This window comes from Vipera berus (genome assembly GCF_964194415.1).
Source record: "Vipera berus genome assembly, chromosome: 1".
Classification (NCBI taxonomy): domain Eukaryota; kingdom Metazoa; phylum Chordata; class Lepidosauria; order Squamata; family Viperidae; genus Vipera; species Vipera berus.
Genome location: NC_138202.1, coordinates 57,636,621 through 57,661,408, shown reverse-complemented (window position 1 = coordinate 57,661,408; position 24,788 = coordinate 57,636,621). Strand labels below are relative to the sequence as shown.

General features: G+C 35.8%; 1 protein-coding gene across 1 annotated transcript in view; it reads left to right on the top strand.

Moving 5' to 3' along the window:
* Positions 1–24,788, top strand: part of AKAP6 (A-kinase anchoring protein 6) — a gene marked incomplete at its 5' end in the record, with an annotated part of 235,359 nt that overhangs the window by 189,040 nt on the left and 21,531 nt on the right. The window contains 2 exons of the mRNA XM_081319843.1: positions 3,402–3,626; positions 20,061–20,276. Coding sequence (XP_081175969.1) covers positions 3,402–3,626; positions 20,061–20,276 — 441 coding nt within the window. The remainder of the gene's footprint in view (positions 1–3,401; positions 3,627–20,060; positions 20,277–24,788) is intronic.

The window sequence follows — 24,788 nt, the reverse complement described above, 5'->3', positions numbered from 1 at the left end:
AACAATCCTAAATTCTTGGTTACCCCAGAAGCATATACAGTCAGTCATAAAAGCAATTAATCAACTTTCCTTCATTAAAATAATCAGATTTTAAAACAGAAATAAAAGACCACTCTGCCATTTAAAATGAATTTTAAAGGTCCTTTCTTTTTCTATCAAGAAGCAATTTTATATTACTTTTTCAAATTAATTTCTGCATTTACAAAAAAAGTTGCTTTTTCTTCTTAAATGAAATTTCACGTCTAATGAGCAGTTTTTGATGGAGTTTTCTTTAATTTAATAAGAAAAACTGTGGAAACTAACAACACCATGCATACTGTTTAATTGGCATGATTACTTTTAATTGGCATAAAAAAATTAAAGACAAGGATTTTAACTTCTAACAATGGTAAAATAGAGAGATATGGTTTTTAATATTACTTTCATCTAAGGTGAACAGTGTGGAATGGAAATACATTAGAATGAAATGTCAGTGGTGCGTACAGTTTAATCTGTGAAATTTTGTCCCCTGTGCTGAATATTACTCAGTCTCAATTGCATATTAAACAACCCTATCAAGGCAGGCATTGGCATCTGCTGTGCTGACACAAATTGTGAATTAAATGAAATTGATGTCCTCTGTCGTATATTTATGAAGACGGACCATTCTCTGAAGTATTCTGTTTATGAAGAATTTATGATTGCAAACTGTTCCAGAACAAAAAAGTGGCAATAAATTCTTTTTTGTGACCCTACCCACCAAGGGCATTGATTTCACCTCCTGCTGCTACTTTTGTTACAGTGTAAAAACAATAGCTAAAGCTGGATTCCACTGAGAGCCTTCAAATTATCAATATTTGAGCCATCAAAATAGAAGGGTGTTGCCAAGAATGCTTGTTTTATTCTGTTACGATCTCCCAAACACATTATTTGCACAATGTTTGAGAATAGATGAGTATCTGTTGATTTAATTCAGTATGTATTTCAAAGCCTATTGTTAGGCTGTTAAATTCTCAAAACACTTATTTCCCATTTCACTGATTTGAATGGGACTAATCTTAACTTACTCTCCCTTTAATAATTCATTGATTATTGCAGGCAAAGAAAGTCTAGCTTTTGGAAGCCTTGATAGCAATAACTCCAATTACTATGCAACCATTCACATAATTTTAAAGTACTTTGAGTCATTGTAATTACAGTCAAAACCTAGTCTTTAATGCCTCCTATTTGGCTATTACCTAAATTAGCTCAAGTGAAACTTAATCCAAGTAATTTTATATAAAATTTGATAGTGATAAATAATCAAATAGTAGCCTAATACATAGAAATACCCAGATAAATATAATAACACATACATACATACATACATACATACATACATACATCTATATCGGTATCCATTTTCAGACCTAACAGGAGCAAAGATTAAACTATTCTTTGATGATCTCTGCCATATAAACACTTTTAAAACAATGTATGATGGAGTAGGTTGTCTTGGGTACGAGAAGAAAGCTAGCTGAATTTTAGATTCCTGCAATCCCATTTCCCCCTCCTTTTTTTGTTGAAATAAAAGGATTGGTTGGCACACAAGTAGATTGGTGAGAATCTCTACAGAATCTAAGAACTGGCATCATTTAATTGGAATCACCAATAAATCCCAATAAATTGACTTATAACTCTGCAATCTAAGAGCTAAGATATATGCTAATATTAACCCTATCAGTACAACAAATCAAAGTGATTCTAAGGCCAAATAAGATGACTCACAATAAATTCTGAATGAAAAAAATATTTTAAAAAAACATAGAAAAATGTGTGTCCTATATCTTTGTGAACTAGTAAATCTGTCACGACCATGTAGTTTGTGGCATCCGGTCTTTTTATTTTCCCTTACTGGTTTTTCATATGGCCATACCTTGTGGCACCTTATCAGTTCCCCTTATGCATTTATTATTTACACAATGACAAGCTGGCACTCATGTCCCAGATCAACCTGCTTCACTGAATACATATTCTATGATTACAGATGCTCTTGTATTTGAAAGCTTATCTACTTATTTCATGAGCGTGTTTTGTAAAAGTACAAAAACACAAAATGTACAGATATTTTAATACATTAAAATTAGCATTTTAAATAAATAATTGAGAAAACTGACAGAAGTAAACATAATTGTGGTAGACTGGAACCATTTTGTGTTTCTGTACTTCCTATATGTAAATTCTACTGAATCCTACTGAAAAACAGCAGTTAAGTTAAATTCCATTGATTCCATTGATTTCAGTATATCTTCTCTACATACTGTATGTCTAAGCCTTCACTATCCAGCATCATTGAAATGTTCAGTTATTGGCAATTTTAAAACTTCCCATGTAGTCTATTTCCTATTTCATTATAGAATTCCAGTTAAAATTTCTTGTTACAATTTTAGTTCACCTAGATCAGAGTGCACAATCTACATCCACCTAGTTGTTTTAGACCATAACTTTGAGAAGCTCCAGGAAGAATAGGGAATATTTTCAGAGCTTGGGAGCTGTATTACAAAGCATGTGGAGAACACCATTATTGCATTCTTAACTGTAATTAATTTAAATTATAAACTCCTGAGCAAAGTAATCAGTTATCTCATATCATTTCATATGTCTTGTTATACATGAAGTTAAGAAAACAATGACTCTGATACAAAATGTTGTAGAAAAAGGCATTTTTCTTTGGGTAGGGAGATACCTCCTTCGCTTGAATTTCTTTGTCCCTTGTCTCCTAGCTCTAAGTCTTCTTTGCTATTATATCACACCATCCAAGGTATATCTAGCCCTCAACAGAAACCTTTAATGAAAGATAAATAATTGTAATAATTTTAAGTGGAAACGTAGATCTTCAGTCATAGGTCTATTTGCAGGTTTTTTTTATCCAAACCAGTTCTTATTGGTTTGTGAGAATCAAACATTCATGATGAGCCATGGATTCAACAAACTGTATAACTCCAGCATTATGGCAACTTCAAATCATAGTTTAATATCTATATTTCAGCTTTGTATAACACATTTGACTATATATATATATACATATTAGGTTTATAATTATATAATATATAATTAGGTTATATAATATAACTAGAATATTATACCCATAAGCTTCTATTGATGATCAAACCTATTTGAGAACTGTTTATCCCAAAGCAATTCAGTTATCGGCTCAGATAGTATTTTGATAAGAGTCTATTAGAAATATACTAAAAACACTAAAACCTGTTCTGTATCTACTTACTGGGTATTGAGCCATGCTGATTTCAGCAGAATATTTAAAAAACATGCATAAGATAAATCAGGAGTTAGAGTGACTAATTTGGTTGCTTTCTAGCCAGTTATATATATGTACTTTAGAACCTTAGATTAATCTATGTTTTCTTTCTCTGTTGCATTAGAAAACGTTACAAGAGAAGATTCAAGACTCATTGGTGGGGCACAGCGGGTTAGGATCACGTGACTTGCTGTCCCCTGAAAGTGGCAGCCTAGTAAGGCAGCTGGAAGTCAGAATAAAAGAACTGAAAGGGTGGCTGAGAGATACTGAGCTTTTTATCTTTAATTCCTGTCTGAGGCAAGAAAATGTAGGAACAATGAATGCAGAGAAGCAACTGCAGTACTTTAAGGTAATAAAAAAGCATTGATGCAAATTGGGTTGATTTTTGGAGCAATATAGAATATGAAATGCATATGTGTTCTATGCTGTTACCTGCATAGTCAATCGTGAACATATAATTTCTGCACATTTATATGAAGACATTGCCTTTTCTGTTACAGAACTTCATTTTAAACATAAATCTTTCTGTACATAAACATTTGCAAGGACCAAAATAATTTCAGTCTTACGTCCTGACTCCTTATAACTGTCTCATTGCATTCAGTACTGAATTCTGTATACTCTATCCAGCTTAATGAAGACTCATTGTGTGATTTTTAGTAGTAAGTTACTCTTGCATATGTTTAGCATAAATAAGAGAAAAAGGAAAAAGCATGCAGCTGGTTTTGTATTAGTACAGTGCTGTGACCAATTGATAGAAGTGAAACAGCACCTTTGCTGTATAGGTTGAGATTTGTCATTAGCTAGCTGCCCAATAGCCAATGTTTGGGCACAGATTGAGCCTTGTTAATCAACAAAAATGTTGATCAAGGATGGCAACTCTGACAGCAGAATATATATAATAATAATTGTATTGTTTTATCTACATCATAACCAACATAAAAGCATAATAGAAGTTGCCATTGAGCATATATGGGAGGATCATATTTGACTTTGGGGGAACTCAGAAATGGATTTTTTAAAGGGAAAATGCAGAAATGGACTTTACCAACATTGTACCCTTTTGATAGATGAGTACTAAAGGATGTGCAGGAGTGACTTTTGTGATATGGCAGCAGATCAAGCCACAGTGTTAAAGACTCGGCTACAACTTTTAATTTTATCCTCAAATTAATCAAGTGGCGAAAATAGCTCTTGACCAAGTCCTATGTAAATCATGTCATTATTCAGCTCATTAATAAGACAGATTTCATATATTATTTGTTTCAAAATTAAACCATCAGATTATAGAGGACAATTATACATTGGCTACAGTGAGTACCCGTATTCTTTGCAGAGGTATACCATAGGTCCAATCTTTTAGCCTCCTTTGTCTCCTTAAATTTAATGTCCAGATTAAGAAAATTTTCAAATCAAATTCCTACAAGACACTTAATGCAAGATAAAACCTGCTGTATTTAAGACTATAAAATATATAACACATGTATTTTCAATAAAAGTTTTAGAAAAATTTCAAGAACTTAGTTAGAATTTAATTTAGCAAAAATACAATAATATTGGATTTGTCTATGATATATGGAACATGATTTCAGAATAGCTTTTAATATTCTAACAGACAGTATTTATTTTGTAAAAAAGGACAATTCTTTAATTTTGGTTTTCATTTTGCATTGTATTAGTTCCGTAGAAAGATGAAATTTGAAAAAAGGAACTGATCATTATTTAAAGATGCTGAAACTGTATAGTATTTTAACATGTTGAGCAAAGATCAATCTTTTAAACATTTTGATTTATCTGTTAAAACTGCATACAGATAGTCCTTGATTTACACAACTGAGACCAGAATTTCCATTGCTAAGCAAGCTGGTTGTTAAGTGAGTTGTCACCAATTTTACAACCTTTCTTGCCATTGCTGTTAAGCAAATCTTTGCAGCTGTTAAGTGAATCTTGTGGTTTAGTAAATTTGCCTTGCCCCATTGACTTTGCTTGTTGGAAGCCAAACACCATATACAGTACATTGGTTGTCAAGCACCTGAATTTTGTAGGGATGCTGCAATGGTGGCACAGTGGTTAGAATGTGGTATTGCAGGCTGACTCTGCTCACTGCCAGGAGTTCAATCCTCACCAGCTCAAGGTTGACTCAGCCTTCCATCCTTCTGAGGTCAATAAAATTGAGGATCCAGATTGTTGGGGAAAATATGTTGACTCTGTAAAACCACTTAGAGAGGGCTGTAAAGTGGTGAAGTGGTATATACGTCTACGTGCTATTGCTATAAGTCATAAGTCACTTTTTTCAATGCTTTGTGACTTCAAATAATTGCTAAACTAATGCTTGTAATTTGAGGACTACCTGTACTGCAAATGTGTCAGAACTTTTCAAAACACTAAATATAAGGATGAATTCATTGTTAAAAATACAAGGATTTCCACTCACAGGGAAATTTTAGAGTGTATTTAGCTGAAAACATTTTCAAGTCTTCTGGAACAATTTGCTCAAACTGCAGATATCTAGAGAAAAGCTGGATACACATAAGTAGTAGAATTAGATCTGCAGATAAATTCTGTACACTGCCTCAGTACACTCCAGAAGGGAAAGCAGGATATAAATCTAATAAATAACTGTAAAAAATAAATACATGGCTTTTTTAGCTCATTCAGTGAAGGAGAACTTGTTATTTCTTGGGGTAATTAGTTTCACAATCAAATTGTTCTAACTGCTAAGATGAATTTCTTAACATTCCCTCAGAACCTGCCTTCTTGTAATTCATATTTTGTGTGCTGTTCTTTAATCAATGGAAATTGACCTTTTCTGCATTATATTCTTTTAAGTATTTGTAGAGTGCTACCACATGTCCTTTTGGACTTCTCAAGCCAAATGGTAAATCTCTCTTTGTAGAACTTCATTTCTAGTTGACACTCCCTACAGTCACATTTTCCTTTTTTGCAGCCATGGCACACTCAAGTTTAATTTAGTTTGTCATCAACTAGTATACCAAGACCTTTTTTCAAAGATCTTATCAAGATAGCTATTTATATTCCCTTGGTTTGCATTTATGTCTCTTACATTTCATTAATTTTATTTCTCAAATCTGTCTCCTGAAATATTGGCTATCCAGTCCAATTTGGGGTAATCTGTAGATCTAGTAAGCTTTTGTTCCACCTCTTCATTTATTAAAAATGTTGAAGAGTTAAGAGAGTAAGACCAATCCCAACTCAGCACCTACCCTAATTTAATGAGGAACCATTCTTATGCCCAAAATATAATAATTTGAGACTGGTTATTTGGGTTTCAAGTGGATCTCTGGATCAGTGGTTCATTTTTTCACTTTCTTGAGTATCTATGGTATTTTTAGGAGTTTTCACCAATACCAAATTTAAAAGTATCAGTACTATTTTTCTCCTGCTTCTTCACTGTCCAATTTTTGCTTCAGTAACATGTTACATGGAAAACCATTCCCTGCACAATTCAGATATTTGTAAGTATGGATGTGTCATGGCGTCTGAATATCTTTTCCTTCATCATTACCCTACTAAGTGCTAGTCTGTAGCATATTTCTTGACTGCAGACTTATTTTATTTTATTTTATTTTATTATTTTAACCTCACCTTTATTATTTTTATAAATAACTCAAGCTGATGAACATATCTAATACTCTTTCCTCCTCCTTGTTTTCCCAGAACAGCAACCCTGTGAGGGGAGTTAGGCAGAGAGAGAGTCACTGACCCAAGTTGGTCATCCAGTTGGGTTTTCATGCCAAAGGCAGGACTAGAACTCACAGTCATCTAGTTTCTAAACTGGTGCACTGGCCATTAGACCAAACTGGCTATTGTTGATAGTCAGTCGTAAAAGACAGCAGCTGTCTACTACTTCAATATATTTAATGTTAACAATATGGCTGATTGCTGTACCTGTTAAGTAGATTGATGTTTTAATAGATTGATAAAATTATATTTTTATTCTAGTTGGACATAGTCATAGCTGCCAACAATTCAGTAATAATGCACAGAATTTATATCTATTAGAATTTTCTTTCAGAAGAAATTATATGATTAGAATTTTAATAGATTTTTTTCCAGAGTGGTATAGTGGACTGCTAATAACATAGGAACATGTACTAAATATCAGTACATTAGCATGGCATTAGCATTAGATCCTCCCTTGCTGTGTAGCATAAATATGATTACAATAAAGAATATTCTTTAAATAAAAACAGTTTACAAAGTAAGAACAGGTTTAAAAATTTTACCTAAACATAAGATGTATCATGGAGAAATTTTAAAAAAACATGTTTGGTTAGTCATTCAGTATATCTCTGTCTATATGACATGCTTTTGGAGATGATCTGGGATAAATATAGATGCCATTTATTGGCTAATGGTGCAAGAAATTTAATTGTTTTCAAGTAATTTATGGTATTTTATAGTGTACTTATATGCTTATATTTCAAAGCCTGTAATTTGACAGGAGTGATTATCTTTAAATTATTTAACCTGAATAGCAATGAGTCATGGATAATTGTTAAACAATCAAACATATTTAAAATAATTTTTGTTAAAATGTAGCATTTTATGTAGCATAGCATTTGCATTTTTTCACCTGTGAATGGGCCAAGAAAGGAAAATAAGGTCTTAATTACAAATGTGGATATTTTTAATACTAAATGTCACATGCCATTTCAAAACTTGTCAGTGAGATCTTGCACTCTTACAAAAGAATCTTGGCAAGGGAGATTTTCAGTTTCGTGGATAATAGTATAAAAGCTTTGTTTCTTAAACAGAAAAAAAATACAGTTCACTTTTTGAAAAAAAGAACTCATGATGTCTTTTAAACTGTCATTCCTTGTTCTTAACTTGCAATTAGGCAGTATTTCCAAAATGTCATTCTGAGATTTTTCCTTCAACCATCATCCTAATAAAAACTGACGGCAAGCATATTATAACCAAACTTTCTCCCCTGTAATTACAAAGAACAATTTCAAACAGTTTAATAAGGGAAATTCTACAACATATTTCCAAGGACAGCTATGAAAACAACAGCATGCTTTTAAAAAAGTACTCTGCAATATTGGCAAGATGGATGGTGATCAGGAGTCAAACATATGAGCAAAGCTGTTTGGAGAGAATAGTTTTGTAGTATGTGATATATACTATGTAAATGAGCTTATTAGGACACTCATCTTTTATTATTGGTGCCCTATTTAATAGAGGCATTTTAAAAAACAATATTTCTGCCTGACTCCAGGGACAGAAAAAGATACATTGATATAATTGAAAGCAAATGATTGTATGTTGTACTATTTAATCATGTCATTTTTCAGTAGCTAGTTCATTACATAATTATAGAATAGTTAGCTTTAGCATAGCTTAGGTCTCACTATTAGTAATCAAGCATGGTTTTGTTGTTTTATCCTTGAAAACAGTTAAAATACTCCTATTTGCCAATATTTTCTTTAAAAATGTGACATGTCATAATTCACTTCAAGGATATGGCGTTTGCTTTATTTTTGCTTTGGGAGATTGCTTACAATTGGCTGCTCTTTTAAAGTTCCAAAGTATTTTGTTTATGAAGTATGTAGCTAATTTTTAAATTAAAGAAATCATCACAGTATAAATCAAAATATAGCTAATATATATATTGCTAATAACAATTTCAGCTAACGTGTGCAAAGATGCCTGTTTATAACAAATATAAAAATACTGATGAAAGGACTCTCTGCACTGTGCATATATTTAATACAACCTGGCTATCAAACTGCCCTAATCCATCTCCTTTCTAACAGATTTTAGAAATAGCACAGGGCACAAACAAGTAAAAGGCCGTAAATTAGGTTAAGGCTGTAATTCTATCCATACTTGCGTGGCCATAAATCCTATTGAATCATAAGATTTATTTCTGAGTATACATGCTTAGGACTATGTGCTTTTTTGTGATGATTTTCCTATGATACTTCATCAGGCTAAAGCCAGATTTTTTGCATCCAAAGCTATGTTTGCATAAGCCCTAATCCAATGTGAGTCCTTAAATTCTGGCCTCACTTCAAATTTCCTGCCTTGATAAGAACTGCCCCTTCCATAAGAGAAGGAAAGAAGATATCAGAAACTAATAGCCCTATCCACTTCTGGTTCTGGACAGGCTGACTTCAGTTCCCATTTCCCTAACAGAATTCAACCTCTGACAGAAAAATGGTTTCTTACCTCCCCAATAGCATAATCACGATCCCTACTTCTGCAAGAATTTGACTCATTTTCAAGCAAACACAAGCAGAATTTTCGTGCAGATCTTCTTGTTTAGCAATGAACTCTAACAGCCAGATGTGACGAAACTAAGTATGCTTCTATGGGTGATATTTTGAGTATTTTTTCTATGACAGATATATCATTTATAGAAGATTAGGATCTCTTTGGAAGTACTCTCAGCACTGATAATGTAGAAGTACCTCTCCTTCTCTGGAGAGACAATACAAGTTGACTGTGAAGAGTATTGATTAGCTGGAGTCAATAGCTGGATGAACACTCCATCTCTCCTCATATTGTAAGAAGTTTTGTATATCATGGGAATCCAGGTTCAGGGAAGCCTTGGCAGCATTTAGTGTATTGCATTAAATAGGATCATGTGCAAGAGGAAAGCCTTGCAAATGTGGAACTGGATACATGACCGGAACATCTCTGTGTAAGCAATGTTTGGGTTGCTGGTGTTGAAATTAATCATGCAAATTGCAAAGCTGGCAGAGCTTATGTATCTGTTTTAATACTACATTTGCCCTTCAACTGAATGTTGTCATAATAATGAACCCCAGGAAAGTAAATATGGAGGGAATATATAAAAATCATGCACTACTATAAACTAAATAAGGGTAGTTTTGAAATTTATCACTCAATCTTTTAAAGATTCAGAAGTATTAACAGTGAAAGAGATCCCTCACTGAAGAAATAATGACATTCTATTACAAGTGGTTGTGAGTCATTGTAATCGAGTCAGATCCAATTTTAATACCATTTTCATGATAGTTGTTAAGTAAATGATCATGGTTGCTAAGCAGATCTGTGTTTGTTAAGTGGTTGGTGTTGTTGATCTTCCGAATGGGCTCGCAAATCATGATCATGTGATCACAGGATCCTGCAACTGGTTGTAAACGTGAGTCAGTTGTCAAGCACCCAAATTGCAATCACGCGACTATAAGGGTGATGCAATGGTCATAAGTTTGAGGATTAGTCGTAACTGAGTGGACTGGAATTTTTCACCATTACTGTGGTAACTTAGAATGGCTGCTAAATGAATGGTCATTAAATCAAGGATAGAACTTAAGCAGTTGAGATAATTATAGAATGCTTTTTATTAATAAGTAGCACATTGTATGAAATATCTACCTGTGCAATGCTCTACAATAAAATGCACTTACTAAGACATCTTCTAATAAAGCCATCTTGAAATTAACATTTAGAAGAAAATATATTGTGAGTATGACTGAATTACATTGTTTGCTCTATTTCATTAATAAATAAAATGGTTAACTACTTGTTATCTCCTTGAGCTCTCAGCAGCCTTTGATACCATCAACTATGGTATCATTTTGGACTGGCTTCAGGGTTTGGGGCTAGACAACACAATTCTGTGCTGGCTTGGTTCCTTTCTCCAAAGCTGGTCCTGATTGCTGTTGATAGGCCATGAGAGATCTGGCCCCTGCCACATTCTTGTGGCATTCTGCAGGGTTCAGTACTCTCCCCACTCCTGTTTAACATCTGCATGAAGTCTATGGGTGAGATCATCCATCACCATGTGTTGATGTATCATCGTTATGCTGAAGATACTCAACTTTACATCTCCACATCTGGTGACCTGAGTGATGCTGTTGCTACCTTTCATGGTGCCTGGAGGCTGTGGGAGCATGGATGGGGGACAACCAGTAGTGGGATTCAGCTGGTTCGCACCACTTTGGCAGAACCGGTAGCTAATTTTTTGTTGCCCAGGCCCAGAATGGACTTCCAGAAGCAGCATCCACACAGAGAACTGGTTGTTCACATATTTGAATCCCACCACTGGGAACAACAGGTTAGGACTGAACCCTAGCAAGATTAAGTGGCATTAGGTGCATGGAGTGTCAAGAGCCAAATCTTTAACATCTTTAGTTCTGGACAGGTTGCACTACCCCCTTCAGACCCAGTTTACAACTTAGAAGTTCTTCTGGACTCATGACTCCTGCTAAATCACAGGTCCCCAACCTGTGTCCATGGACTGGTACCAGGCATGCCAACAACCGGTCTGCACAAACAAGCAAAGCCCATCTGTGGGATGCAGGCAGCACACAAAACCACACACTCTCCAAGAGAAAAGAATCAGTCCCTGGTGACTCCCTGTGCTCAGTCACTCAAGCCCTAGACATTTCTTGTCTAGACTACTTCAATATGTTCTGCATGGGGCCATCTCTGAAATGCAATTGGAAGCTTCAGCTGGTGCAAAGTGCAGCAGTGTGAGCAATCTTTGATGCTCCTACAACGGCCCATGTTACACTGCTGTTGCATGAGCTAAACTGGCTGCCTGTTTGCTTCTGGGTGCAGTTCAGGGTATTGGTTATGACCTTTAAAGCCCTCCATGGCATGGGTCTTGATTAATTATGAACCATCTTGTCCTACTTGGGCAGGCCTGTTCTACTCCTGCCAGCAAAGGAGGCCTAGTGTTGATCCTGTCAGTCAAGGAGCCCTGGTTGGCAGTATCCAAGAGAAGAGCCCTCTCTGCCCTAGCACCCATCCTCTGAAACATCCTGTCCCTGGGGTGAAGTCTGCCCCCACCCTCCTGCCCTTCCATGAGAATCTGAAGACTTGGCTCTGCCAGTTGGCCTGGGGACCTAATGGGGGAATACCACACAGAAGGTGGCTATTGGACTAATATCTGACCCCACTTCCCTGCTGCGTGCCCTGTTTCCTCCCACACATCTTTTAATTCATATTGCTGTATTTTCATTATTTTATTGTTTCATTGTTTTACTATTGTTATATTTACATTTTGAAGGGACGCAGTGGCTCAGTGGGTTAGGACGCTGAGCTTGTCGATCGGAAGGTCGGCAGTTTGGCGGGTCGAATCCCGAGTGCCGCGTAACAGAGTGAGCGCCTGTTACTCGTCCCAGCTTCTGCCCACCTAGCAGTTCGAAAGCACGTAAAAATGCAAGTAGAAAAATAGGGACCACTCCGGTGGGAAGGTAACAGCGTTCCGTGCGCCTTTGGCGTCTAGTCATGCCGGCCACATGACCACGGAGATGTCCTTGGACAAACGCTGGCTCTTCGGCTATGAAACGGAGATGAGCACCGGCCCCTAGAGTCGGAAACGACTAGCACGCATGTGCGGGGGAACCTTTACCTTTACCTTTTATTTACATTTTAAAATAATTTTTACATTCTACCATTGTATGCCAACCAGAGTAGCCCCACAGAGAGATGGACAGCAAATAAATCAATAAAATAAATAGAAACAGAACAATTGTTCAAGAGAATAATTAATGATTAATAATTTAATGTTATAGATGTAATCATAATTCTGTTGAAGACTTTTCAATGTAAGAATGTTTTTCATATTATTCAGAAACATTAAAAAGAATATTCTAATTAAAAAATTCATATCAATGTCTTGATTCAAGAATTCAGGTTAATCAAGCTAAAAAGAATTACAGATAAGACTTCTGGTTTTGTGTTGCGGTGAGACAGGATGCAGGAAGGCAGAGCTCTGTCTTCTGCACCCAATTTTGCCCTGCTGGAGGTCCTGAAAAGGGCCTAAACTAAAGTCACCCCGAAGAGGCAATGAAGAAGGAGAGGTGCCTTGTCCATCACAGAGAGACAGCAATCTCTCCATTCAATCCAAGGAAAGCCTTCTAAACTCGCAGGGAAAGACCAGACATACCTCTGCGGCCAGCCATTAGCTGCTGACAACCGAAGAACAAAAGCTTTAATTAGCACATCGTAAACAGCATGTTTGGACTGGGTGAGAATATTGATCGTTTCTTTACTATTTTACAACTGAATTTCCTGGAAAGGCTCCCAAGAAGCTTAAAACCTTCAGATGTGAACAGAAGCAGCGTTTATGGGGGAAACAAATACATAATACTGAAGTGAAAGTAATAAAAAGCTACAGTTTTGATAAATCTGAGAACTGAGATAATTGTTAAGATTTTCTCTTTGGAAAAAAATTATTGAGGTGAAATATACGAAATATAAGAAATCAACTCTTTGTTTTAAGAGTGTAAAATGAACTTTGAGTGACATCTAGTGGTGGATTTGAGTACAGCACTATAACTAGCTCCTTGGCTGCTTGGTGATTTTCAGCTTAAGGGAAAACAACTGGCAATAAGGGAAAATATTTTGGCATATTTATCATCCTGATCTTCTATAAATACCTACTGAGCTTGGACTTTTAATGTCAAGAGCTAGTGGGATAGAAAGAAAAATTTGACTTTTGAATACGTCTGGCTGCCAGGAGATTGAACATTTTGAACACCTGGAACATTGTGGATTACAACCTTGCCTGACTGATAATTTTCAGGATACTTGAGACAAAGGATTACTATAAAATATTGCTATTAGGACTGGATTATAAAGGCTATATATAAAGACCAGAAAACTAGAGGAAATTTTGTTCCATTCTTACTGAGACTGGTGAGACTAGAGGATTTCTAGGGATGATGCCTCAAGAAAAATCTAATACCTTTCAGAAGGAAATATTTTCCATGCTACAGCAAATTCATCAAACAATTGTTGCACACAAAGAGGACATAAAAAGAAACCATAATGAGACTAAAAATAACCTAGATAATATAAAGAACCAAATCTCCAAATTGAAGCTACAACTGGAAAGCTCCCAGACGACCACAAAGTATGAACAAATAAACCAGAAATCAGAGGGTGAAGCAAAAGAAATGGATCTAGAGATAGAGGAGATAGGAAAAGGAAAATATGGACTGCCACACACAAATAAAATACTGCAAGACCTACATATAACAATTAAAATACAAAAGACCCTTCACTCCTTTCTCCAAAATACACCTGATAACAAGGAAAAAGATTCTAGAAAATGGAACATAGAGTGGGTAGAGGAAATGCCTAGGAAATGTGGGTGGGCAGAGTTCCCCGCAAAAAATACTCTACCTAAATTGTCTTTCTCTTGCTAAGCAGCTTTCACAAACATAGAAAGAAAATTCTTAGGTGATTTAATTGCCTGGGCCTCGAAAGCTGCTTGGAAAAGAAAGAAAGTGAGAGTTAGACTTAAAAAAACTGAGGATTTGATCTATCAGAGGCGGCACTATCTGTTTAATATACCTGTTTGAATATGATTGAAAGAACGGATGACCCTTAGATATAACTAGATTTTTCTAATGGAAGATATGATTTAGAATTAAAATAGCATTTTTTTATTTTGATATGGGAAATTTTAAAATAAGAGGATTGGTCTGAATAATTTTTTTTGCTATATAAATGTAATTAATATTGAGAAAATGATCTGACCAAGATAACTTAAATATTGATGGGAAATCAAAGAGCACGAAAAATAGGATATTGACTTATGAATTGATATTATTGTTATTTCTAAAATATTAGTAAAATATGATGAAGATATCTATATCTAATTTTGTATACATCAATAGTACTAACAATTGTAATTGTGTAATGAGGACGAAATGGAAAAATATGGGGAAGAAAGGAGGATCAGGGAAAAAATACTGGATTGTGCAGTACTGAATAGATTTACGGTATATTGAAGAAGTTAATCTTAAATATGTGAACCCAGATGACATGTTTACTAAGCTCTAAAGACTGTAATTCTTAAAAATTAATAAAACCTATAAAAAAAGAATTACAGATAAAATTAGTCCTTGACTTACAGCAGTTCATTTAGTGACCATTTGAAGTTACAACGGCACTGCAAAAAGTGACTTATGACCATTTTCACACTTACAACCCTGTGGTCAGATGATCAAAATTTGGCTGCTTGGCAACTGGTTCATATTTACACTATGATGAACGCCGTGTCCTGGGTCATGTCATCACCTTTTGTGACCTTCTGACAAGCAAAGTCACTGGGAAAACCAGATTCACTTAACAACCATGTTACTAACTTAACTATGGTGATTCACTTAACAACTGTGCCAAGACAGGTCATAAAATGAGATAAATTCACTTAACAACTGTCTTGCTTAGCAACAGAGATTTTGGGCTCAATTGTGGTTGTAAGATGAGAACTACCAGTACTCAACTTAGGATGACGATGAATCCCAAAAAAGTTACAAAGGACTCAGATCTTCCCCCTCCCCCCCATGATTGCATTTTGCGCACTCAGCAGCCTGCTCATATTTGTGGTTGTTTGCATTCTCCCAGAGTCATGTGACTTTTATTCCTGACATTTTTGCCCCAAACAGGCATTTACAGTACTTCAATGGATTTGCTTACTGACTGCTGTGTTTGCTTAACAACCACTGCAAAGAAGATAATAAAATTGGATCTGGTCACCTGGTGACCCATTTTACAACTGTGATGACTTATGATCTAAATCAGGGGTGTCAGACTCACAACATCACATGACATGTCTCGACGTATCATGACTTTTTTGCCATTTCTATCAATGGGGTGGGCGCGGTTTTGCTATGATGCATCCGGCCCACGGGCTGGCAGTTTGACACCCCTGATCTAAATTGTGGGCTTAATTACAGTCATAATTCAAGGACTACCTGCATACCTTCCACATATCAAATGCATTGTATATTTTTATACATACTATTGTTCGGTAAATGTCATTTTATACAGTTTAAATGACTTGATAAGGGCTTGAGTGTGAAGAATATATTATAATATGGTAAAAATGTGCAGAGCATCACTGTAAACTAAATACTGAACTTAATGCAGAGCTGAATAACATATCTTTGTTCTTTTTCAAACTTGTTAAAAACACTATACAATGTTGATTGTAAATCTTCACATGTACAAAGAGTGATGTGGAATGGACCAATCAAAATATGAAGCATTAAAATAGGACACAAGTAAAAGGAAATATTGCTTAGTATGAATTACAGATTGAAATTCCTCTGCATTCTAGGTCATTCTATTAAATTTTTCAGTAAATGAAATACAAAATACAAATATTGAAGCTAAATATGCAAGTTTCAAAATTATCTTGGTCCATTATAAAAATGTTGACAAAAGTAACGAAATAACTTCATAATTATAAACTGCTAGTATTCATGAGTAGAATGGCTACCTTTTTTTGCTATTTTCCTTTATCATCCAGTCCAAGGAAAAGATAGCATTTCAAAAACTAGCATCTTCATGCTTTGTAGTTTTGTGTTCCTAATAAGTCAATATACAGAATATATAGAAGAACAACATTGGAAGGGACCTTGGGGGTCTTCTAGCGTAGGTCCCTGCTCAAGCAGGAAACCCTATACCAGGGGTAGGCAACCTTGGCTCTTTTATGACTCATGGACTTCAACTCCCAGAATTCCTGAGCCAGCCATGCTGGCTCAGGAATTCTGGGAGTTGAAGTCCATGAGTCATAAAAGAGCCAAGGTTGCCTACCCCTGCCCTACACCTTATCAGAGAAATGGTTGTCCATTCTTGGAGCATTCACAACTTCTGGAGGCAAATCATTCTTTCACTGACATTGTGACCTTTATACATTGTAACCATTTATAAATAATGTGTGGGTGTGGGTGTGACAAGGTGATCCTTCCTAGGAAGGAAAAGTAAAATAGCATATCTTCTTTGTTTATATCAGCCCCAATGAACAATGGGGGGTAGGGTGGGTGAGAGAATTTTCTCCTCTGGCCATTTGTGATTTAATAATTTCCTTCTTGCATTTTCAAGAAGAAAGAACACGACTACACACCTGCCTGAAGCTGACATACCTAACAATTTCATTCAGCCTTGGGCCTGAAGAAAAGGACCTTCTTGAGAGAGGCATATACATGCATGGATGTATATGCCTCCATGCCTCCATGCATCCATACACTCATACACACAGACACAGACACACACACACACATCCTATATTCAGTGATATAAGTTATTATGCCCATCATAACTGATTGGAGCAGCTTAGGAACCTCATGAATAAATAAGTTCATGAAGTTGTGAGTACAATCAGAGATTTGAGACTACACAGAATTGTTATGTAAATGTGCAGCAGATGTATCTAATAATTATGACAGGGAAAAGAAATGTCAAAAGACTGTTGACTCAAGAGAACAGGGGAAATGGCCTACGATTTAAAGCCTAGGCTGAGATACTGTATGTACAGTCAAATCATGGCTTAATGGACCTTTGCTCTGATGCAATGGACATTTTGTTCATTCAGTTCCCACACCATTTAATGTCCATTAAATGAATATGTGTGTGTTAAATAGAGGTCTTCCAGGAAATAACATTATTGACAACAACTATGTAATAATGCAAATGGCATAAATTAATGCAATAAAATACAACCATAATTTATGGTCATTCAGATTTAATGGACATCCCCTTTAGTGGGTTGTTAAATTGATATATACACATAAACATATGTATCTGTCTGTTTGATGTCAAGTGCTGGATTTTGTAACAAGCAGATCTGCATTTACAGTTCTTTGTAATAAAAAGATATGATCTAGCTATGTTGAGTCTGTGAAGCTTCTGCTGTTAGTATCTGAATATGGGAGTGATTTTCTGGAGAGAAAAAATATTCAAGATTGCTGTAGTTAGTGTGAAGTCTGATAAACAGAATCAGAACATCTCTACCTATCTACTTTGGAAGGTCTGCTTAAAAGTCTGCTATCCTCTGTCTTTTATAATGGTAGATTTATATCTGAGAACGTTCTACAAATATAATTTCAACATCTGGGTTCCAAAATGATAGAATGAGTCTCCAATATATACTCATTGTTAGGTTATCACACCAACTGCCTAATGAATCTCTCAGCAGCTTACAATAAGAGATAAAATCAAAACCCCTGAAATATTAAAACAATTAAAACCAGCAGTTGAAAAGCTCTTTTTGCAGGTTCTTTGCATGGCTTTTTAAAAAAAGGAAACAAAAAGATTAGGTTACCATCATCACAAAGAAGTAGAGTTCCTACAGGGTGAAAAAAGGCTTGATAAAGAGATGCTATGGGATATGCCATAACAAATTGTAGACAAATCTTTTCAGATGATCTTAAAGACTGAATTGGGAGGGGGGATGTCTTATGGGCAGATGTGTTCTCTCAGGTTTTCTGGACCCAAGCCACAACAGAATTTTAAAGCTTTTTAGTTTTTACCTGGATATTGCCCACTGTAATGCTTTTTACAAAGGGATAAATATATTATCCTCAGTTCTATACTAGATATGTGTTTAAAATCAAGGGGAGCCCCACATAGGTCAAATTATAATAGCCAAGTCTGGAAATAAGAATATATCCAATTTAAAGTAATTCATATGGCATTATTTAGTTATCAAACTTGTATGCTGTCCATCTCTCTGAAGACAACTCGTATACATCTATTTATTTCAAGGCCTTTATGCTGCTTCAGTCCTTCAGACTCTAAGCAGTTTAGAGCAGAGAAATCAGTACAGTAATTACAATAATATAAAAATAATCAAAATACCAGTACTGTGGTGTATATCTTTAGAATGATAGTATAAACTATCTGCCAAACAATCAGTAAATTGCATCAGTACTGATAGTGCCCTCATACATGTTATGATTAGATTCAAACTTAACTCCACCATCTTGAAGATACATGGAAAAGCCAAGTTTTTAACAGCTTGCTTAAAATCAAGACTGAGAAATACAGATCTTATTTCTGGTGGTAAGGCATTCTACAAAGGGGAAGTTTCTGCAGAAAGCATTTGTCTCTGAATTTCCATCATGCCTCAGCAGGTATTCTCTTCAGGCACAGAGTGGATGGATGGACAGAGTCTATTGGAAGAAAGTGGCCTTGTGTATAATCAGGCTGCAGACCACAAGCCATCATACCCAGCAAGGGACACATGTCAGGACATTGATTATATTATCACATAGGTTTTCCATGTGGTAAATCCTATCTAGAGGTCAAGATGGTTACATCTTTCTCTCTCTCTCCCTCTTCAATCCATCCATCCCCAAATATATCAAGGAGGGTTTTACCTGTAAAACATAGTCTCTTTACCAGTAATCAATTATTTTCAAAACTTACGAAGTAGCCTAAGATCAATTAGAAGTAGGCTTCACCACTCTAACTAGGAATCTGTTTAGAAATCTATTCCTAATGTAAGTCATTGCTCTGAAAATAAAAAGTGCCAGTCTTCCTTTGGACTTTTCTTACTTTTAGGGCTCTGCAGCCATTTCCTCCCCCCCCCCTCCTCTCCTATTGTGAAGCAATGTAGAATCATCCAAGAAAGAATGTTTTTTTAAAAAAAAACTATTTTTATTAGATAACAATATTTTTTTAAAAAAAATTGTCTTCATGAATATAAATATAGGCTTAATGAGTTAAGCCTATGGCACCAACAATATAAAACGATTGAACAAAGAAGGAGACATCACTGACACTTTCAAATTAGCTTCATAGGAACACATTTGCATTTTGATCTGACTGTTGTTCACTCAAGAGCTGCTGCAATCTACAAGTGATTTTTGCAATGTATATGTACAATGTATAGTGGAACATATACATTTGCTTTATACCCCACCTTTCTATTTATACAGGAGCTCAAGGTGGCTTACAACAATAGAAACAAAATGCAAAACCTAAAAGATGACCATAAAATCAATTCAATTTCAGTATATTGACATTGACCTTCTTCTGTCCACAGTCTCTGTGCTGTGAAATCAAGCAGAGGCGTCGAGGGGTAGGCTCAGTGTTACGTTTGTGCCAACACCTCCTTGATGATCAGGATACCTGTAGTCTGAATGCGGACCATCAGTCGATGCAGCTGATAATTGTAAATCTTGAAAGAAGGTGGGAAGCTATCATCATGCAAGCAGTCCAGTGGCAAACTAGGTTGCAGAAGAAGTTGGCAAAGCATCCAGTAAGTGATACCTGTCTGACTTACCTCCTCCCCTTCCTATCCATTCCCATTGGACTTATTGTTCCATTATCTCAACCTTTCTTATTATGTTATAGCCAGGTACAACAGGAGCCAAATAATTTGCTTTTGGAATTTTTTTTTATTAAAATTCACATTTTAATTTCCACAACGATGGAATACATCAATTAATGGGTTGGGCAGGAATTATTTTAAAGATTACAATTCTGTATTTTACATTGTGTGATGTCTGTACTAAATGAAATTATTTCTGAAGAGCTAAAACTCTCCAGTGATGGATAAATAACATCCGTCCTTCTTATAATTCAGTCCAAAAATTTTTCTTCTTTTTTTTTTTTGCAAATCAGGTGTAGACATTCTTTTAGCATCTGGGATTGCCTTTTTTAGGATAATTTTGAATTAGTGTTGTGGTAGGGAATGGGGCAGGGGCATTATGACATTGTGCAAGTCTATGGAACTGATTTTCCATTTCAGAAACGGTTGCAGTTTTAGGTATGTATCAACCTGCCAGTGACTGCTAGTTTATATCTATATACTTCATGTTCTTTCTTCCTCTGTTGCACCATTTCCAAGTTCATCTTTAATAAAATCACAGAGCAAGGAAAATGTGAGGTCATGAATGTTCTGTTTGAGCTTGACTTATGAATGATTGCTTAATGGTTCAAAGTTACTATGGATATCCCCAGAGTTATTTATGACCTGTTTTCGGAGTTACAACAGCTGCATGCACCCAAGAGTCCTAGGATCACATTTTGGGCACTTTTACTGCCATTTGTAACACTCCACAGTCACAGGACTGTGACTTTTTTTTGCTGATTTCCAGCACTTGCCTCCAGTTTCCAGCAAAAAACATCCTTGGGAAAAATGAATTTGCTTTACAACCAGATGTTTGTTTAATGACCATTGTAACCAAAAAGAGTTGTAATTTCATATATTGGCATGTGATGCCTCATATTATGACCACAGCAACTTAAGTTTGAAATTACAGGTTCAATTGTTGTCATAAGTCAAGTGTTACCTGTACTAGAATTGTTCTACAACTAATCTGTTCCAGCCCACCATACTACAGAACATTCATGTCATCCTTGGCAAATATTAGTACTGCCCTTCATTTTCTTGGATTATGGCCACTGATGGACAGGGTCTGTTCAGTTTAATAATTTCCAGGTTTTTGACCAGTATTCCTAAGACCACTCAAAACACTTGTAAAATAAAGACCAAAACTTAAGAACGACTCTGCTGGATCAGGCCAAGATCCATCTTTGTCCAGCATTTTGTTTCTCAGAGTGGGCAATGAGATGCTTTTGTAGCCTCAACCACCTTTATTCTCCTGCCACTGATTTGGAAGCCAGATGTGTTTGAGCCATTGATAGACCATAAATATATTCAATCACTATTTAAAGCTACTAAAATTATCTTTAAAATTTAAAGCTCATTCACTGGTGGCAGTGAATTCCATAGGTTAATTATGCACTGTGGAAGATGTTCTTTGTGAAGAAGTGGACATACAGTATGGTTGCTGTCTTTCCAGAATTCACCTTTGCCCCCAACAGTGGTTTGATTTTGCATGAACAGCACACTGGAAGTATGGCAACTCCAGATAACCCTGCAGCAAACTGTCTCACTCCCGATGTCCTCATATAGTGCAGATGGTGAATATATGGTATATGGCTGGGAGCAGAGACGGTAATTTTGTTTTGTTTTGTTTCACTTAAAATACCTGCAACTAGCAGTGAGCTGTTCTATTGTGTTGTGGTTCCATTTCAATGTCACCTTAGGTCCTGTCCTCTTCTGCCTCAAGCAGAGGCAAGGAGAACCATGGGAAAAACCTAGTGGGCCGCTGAACACGCAAGAGTGCTGCAGATGGGAACAAGTTTTCTTTTTTCCAGACAGGCAACTGCTTGGAGGTACTGCAGTATCTCTAAATAAGTGGATATGTGTTAATTAAATGTGAACGCTGCTTCTGCAGCAGGAGTGAAGTAGTCTTGTGTCTTTATTTGGACAGGAATCGATTAGGAAGTGAGGTAGAAGGAGTGTAGAAGCACTACTTTCTCTTTGTATCAGGACTGGACAGAACTTCACAAGCTCCACACTGCTTTGTTCCGTCTTTGCCTGGGGAAACCTGGCCTTGTTTGTTGGACTGAATTATCTTTTACCTAGTAGGGAATGCAACTTGTTTCCTGCCAAGACATGGCAGCTATTAAAAATTCTTTCCAGGTTTGATTTGGAGCGCAGATGATATTTTTGTTTTGTGGAGACTTGTAGCTGCAAACATATTCACCATACAAAAATGTGGGCCTTCGTATGTAAGTATTATTCCAGTGATGAAAGAGTTCTTAGAATCCAAATGTTCTGGTTGGAATTGAATTTCGTTAGCTTCTGCTGCATTTGCTTTCTCCCAATTCCAAGCTGGCATTTTACAGCATTTCCTTTCATTCAGTTCCTGTGTAGTCATTTCTTGGGTTGATCCCAAAATTGCTTTCTCTGCTTTGTCTACTTCCTTGAGCTTGATGCTGTGCCAGTCTTGGCAAATGAATAGTTTCCCTGGGAAACTGTGTCTGTATGTGTGTTTTAATTGAGGTTGTCCAAAATATACTGTAATATATAAAACAAAGCGGATGTGTTTGCATCTCTGATGGCATCTTACTTGATATTAGTAAGAGTCACTGATATGGAAAAAAGATTACTTGGATTATTACATCATGCAATATGTAAGGTCAGGAGTTATTTCCATCTTTTCTTTAAAGTGCTGTTCTAACATTTTTCTTTGACAATTTTTTTTACCAGTGGTATCTACTGGCATTCTATTATTACTACTCAAAGAGATTTAACTGAGTGTTTAATTTCTCTGTTTAATTTCAGTATTATTTCTTCCTTCTTCTCCTCCTTCCCTGCTCCCCCAAAGAGGAAATAATAAGTAAAGGAACTGCAGGTTGGGACTATTAGCTGGCTGTCCAAAATTTCTTTTCTGGATGAAAAGCACATGGTGATCAAAAGCAATTGTTATTTTCTTTTCCCTGTGAATCCTGAATTTGCTTAACACCACCAGTGTTTTCATATTTTGTAGAAAGAAGGGTTTTATATTTTAGTTTAACTTTTCCAAATTTGCATTAATGCATGATCCTTCTTTCCCCTTCTTTTTAATATGCAACTGTTTTAAAGATAATATATCCCTCCACACTGTCATTTTTGTAATGGTGCATGCCAATTTCTCAACATTCAAAATGTGTCCACGAACAACAACTACAAAATCCCTTTAGTTTACACCTCTGGGTGTAAGAACAGCACGGATTACTGGGCCCTTCTTAACATTCCCAAAGAAGGTAAAATTCACAAGCAACACTACATTAATTCAATGCATCCAGTTGCCTAATTGCTAATCCACTATTCTTCCCTTTAGTTGCAAGCTCTTTCCTTCTCTAATGGCTGTGAAATATGTTATGTGTGTGTATGTGATTCATAAGAATTTCTAAACTACTCTTCCTCTGAGGAAGCCATTCCATTGTGTTGAATTAAACTCTCTGAATTCTAAGCCATCCTGACCAATTTATCTGAGTTGCATTCAGCATCTATGAAAAGCAGCATTTTGAATAGAATGCTCTAAATTTTGGATAGTAAACGAGCTATGAAGTAAATCAGGGAATCTTTTTCCTAGAATAAACTATTTTGTTTTAATATTGTGTTTGCATAAGTGTCTCTGTGTACTTGTTTGTGTTTTATAGCTGTTCCATACAGTATTTTATATTCCGACAAAAACTTTTAAATACTATATCAATTGTGAAAGTGACATTTTAAAATTCCCTTAACTGAAGGTAACTGAAAGCTAATGTTTTCCCAGCTGAAACTTGGAAATATTTAAACTGCTCCTAATAAGCACATGTAAATATGAAATATTTTGTATTTTTATACTCTGACTTTGGGGGGGAGAAAATGTCAATAGAACAAGAGGCCCTCACACTTATTTTTCTTGCTTTCTTCCTCATCTTTTTCCAAAGGCCAGTTTATTCATTCGACCCTTATATGCTATCTCTTTTTTTCATTTCCTGAGGAAAATGAAAACATAGAAGGCTTAACCAGGGGTTGCTTTGATGCTTCTTTTGTCTCTTGCTCAGGAGAAAAATAGACAGTGTGAGGTATTCACCACTGAGTTTAAGCTACCCATTCAGTAGCCAGATCTTGCTCTGAATCCATTCTTTCTAGAGGTATCCTTTATACACTGTATCATACATTCCTGTCCTGACTTTCCAGGCAGCAAGCCCTGTGGGCTGGATACACATATTTTACTAAGCCAAAATGATTGCTTTTCATTTAACATGTGCATTCTGATATCACGTGAATAAATGCATGTGATGATCTGTGGCTTCATATATTATGTGAAGCCAGCAATTGTTGTTTGTTTCATAAACCATAGTTAAACAAGCAAGGCATAATGCGATAGATAAATCCACTCCATAGACTTACTTCTGAATGAGTTTGCATAAGATTGCTTATTAA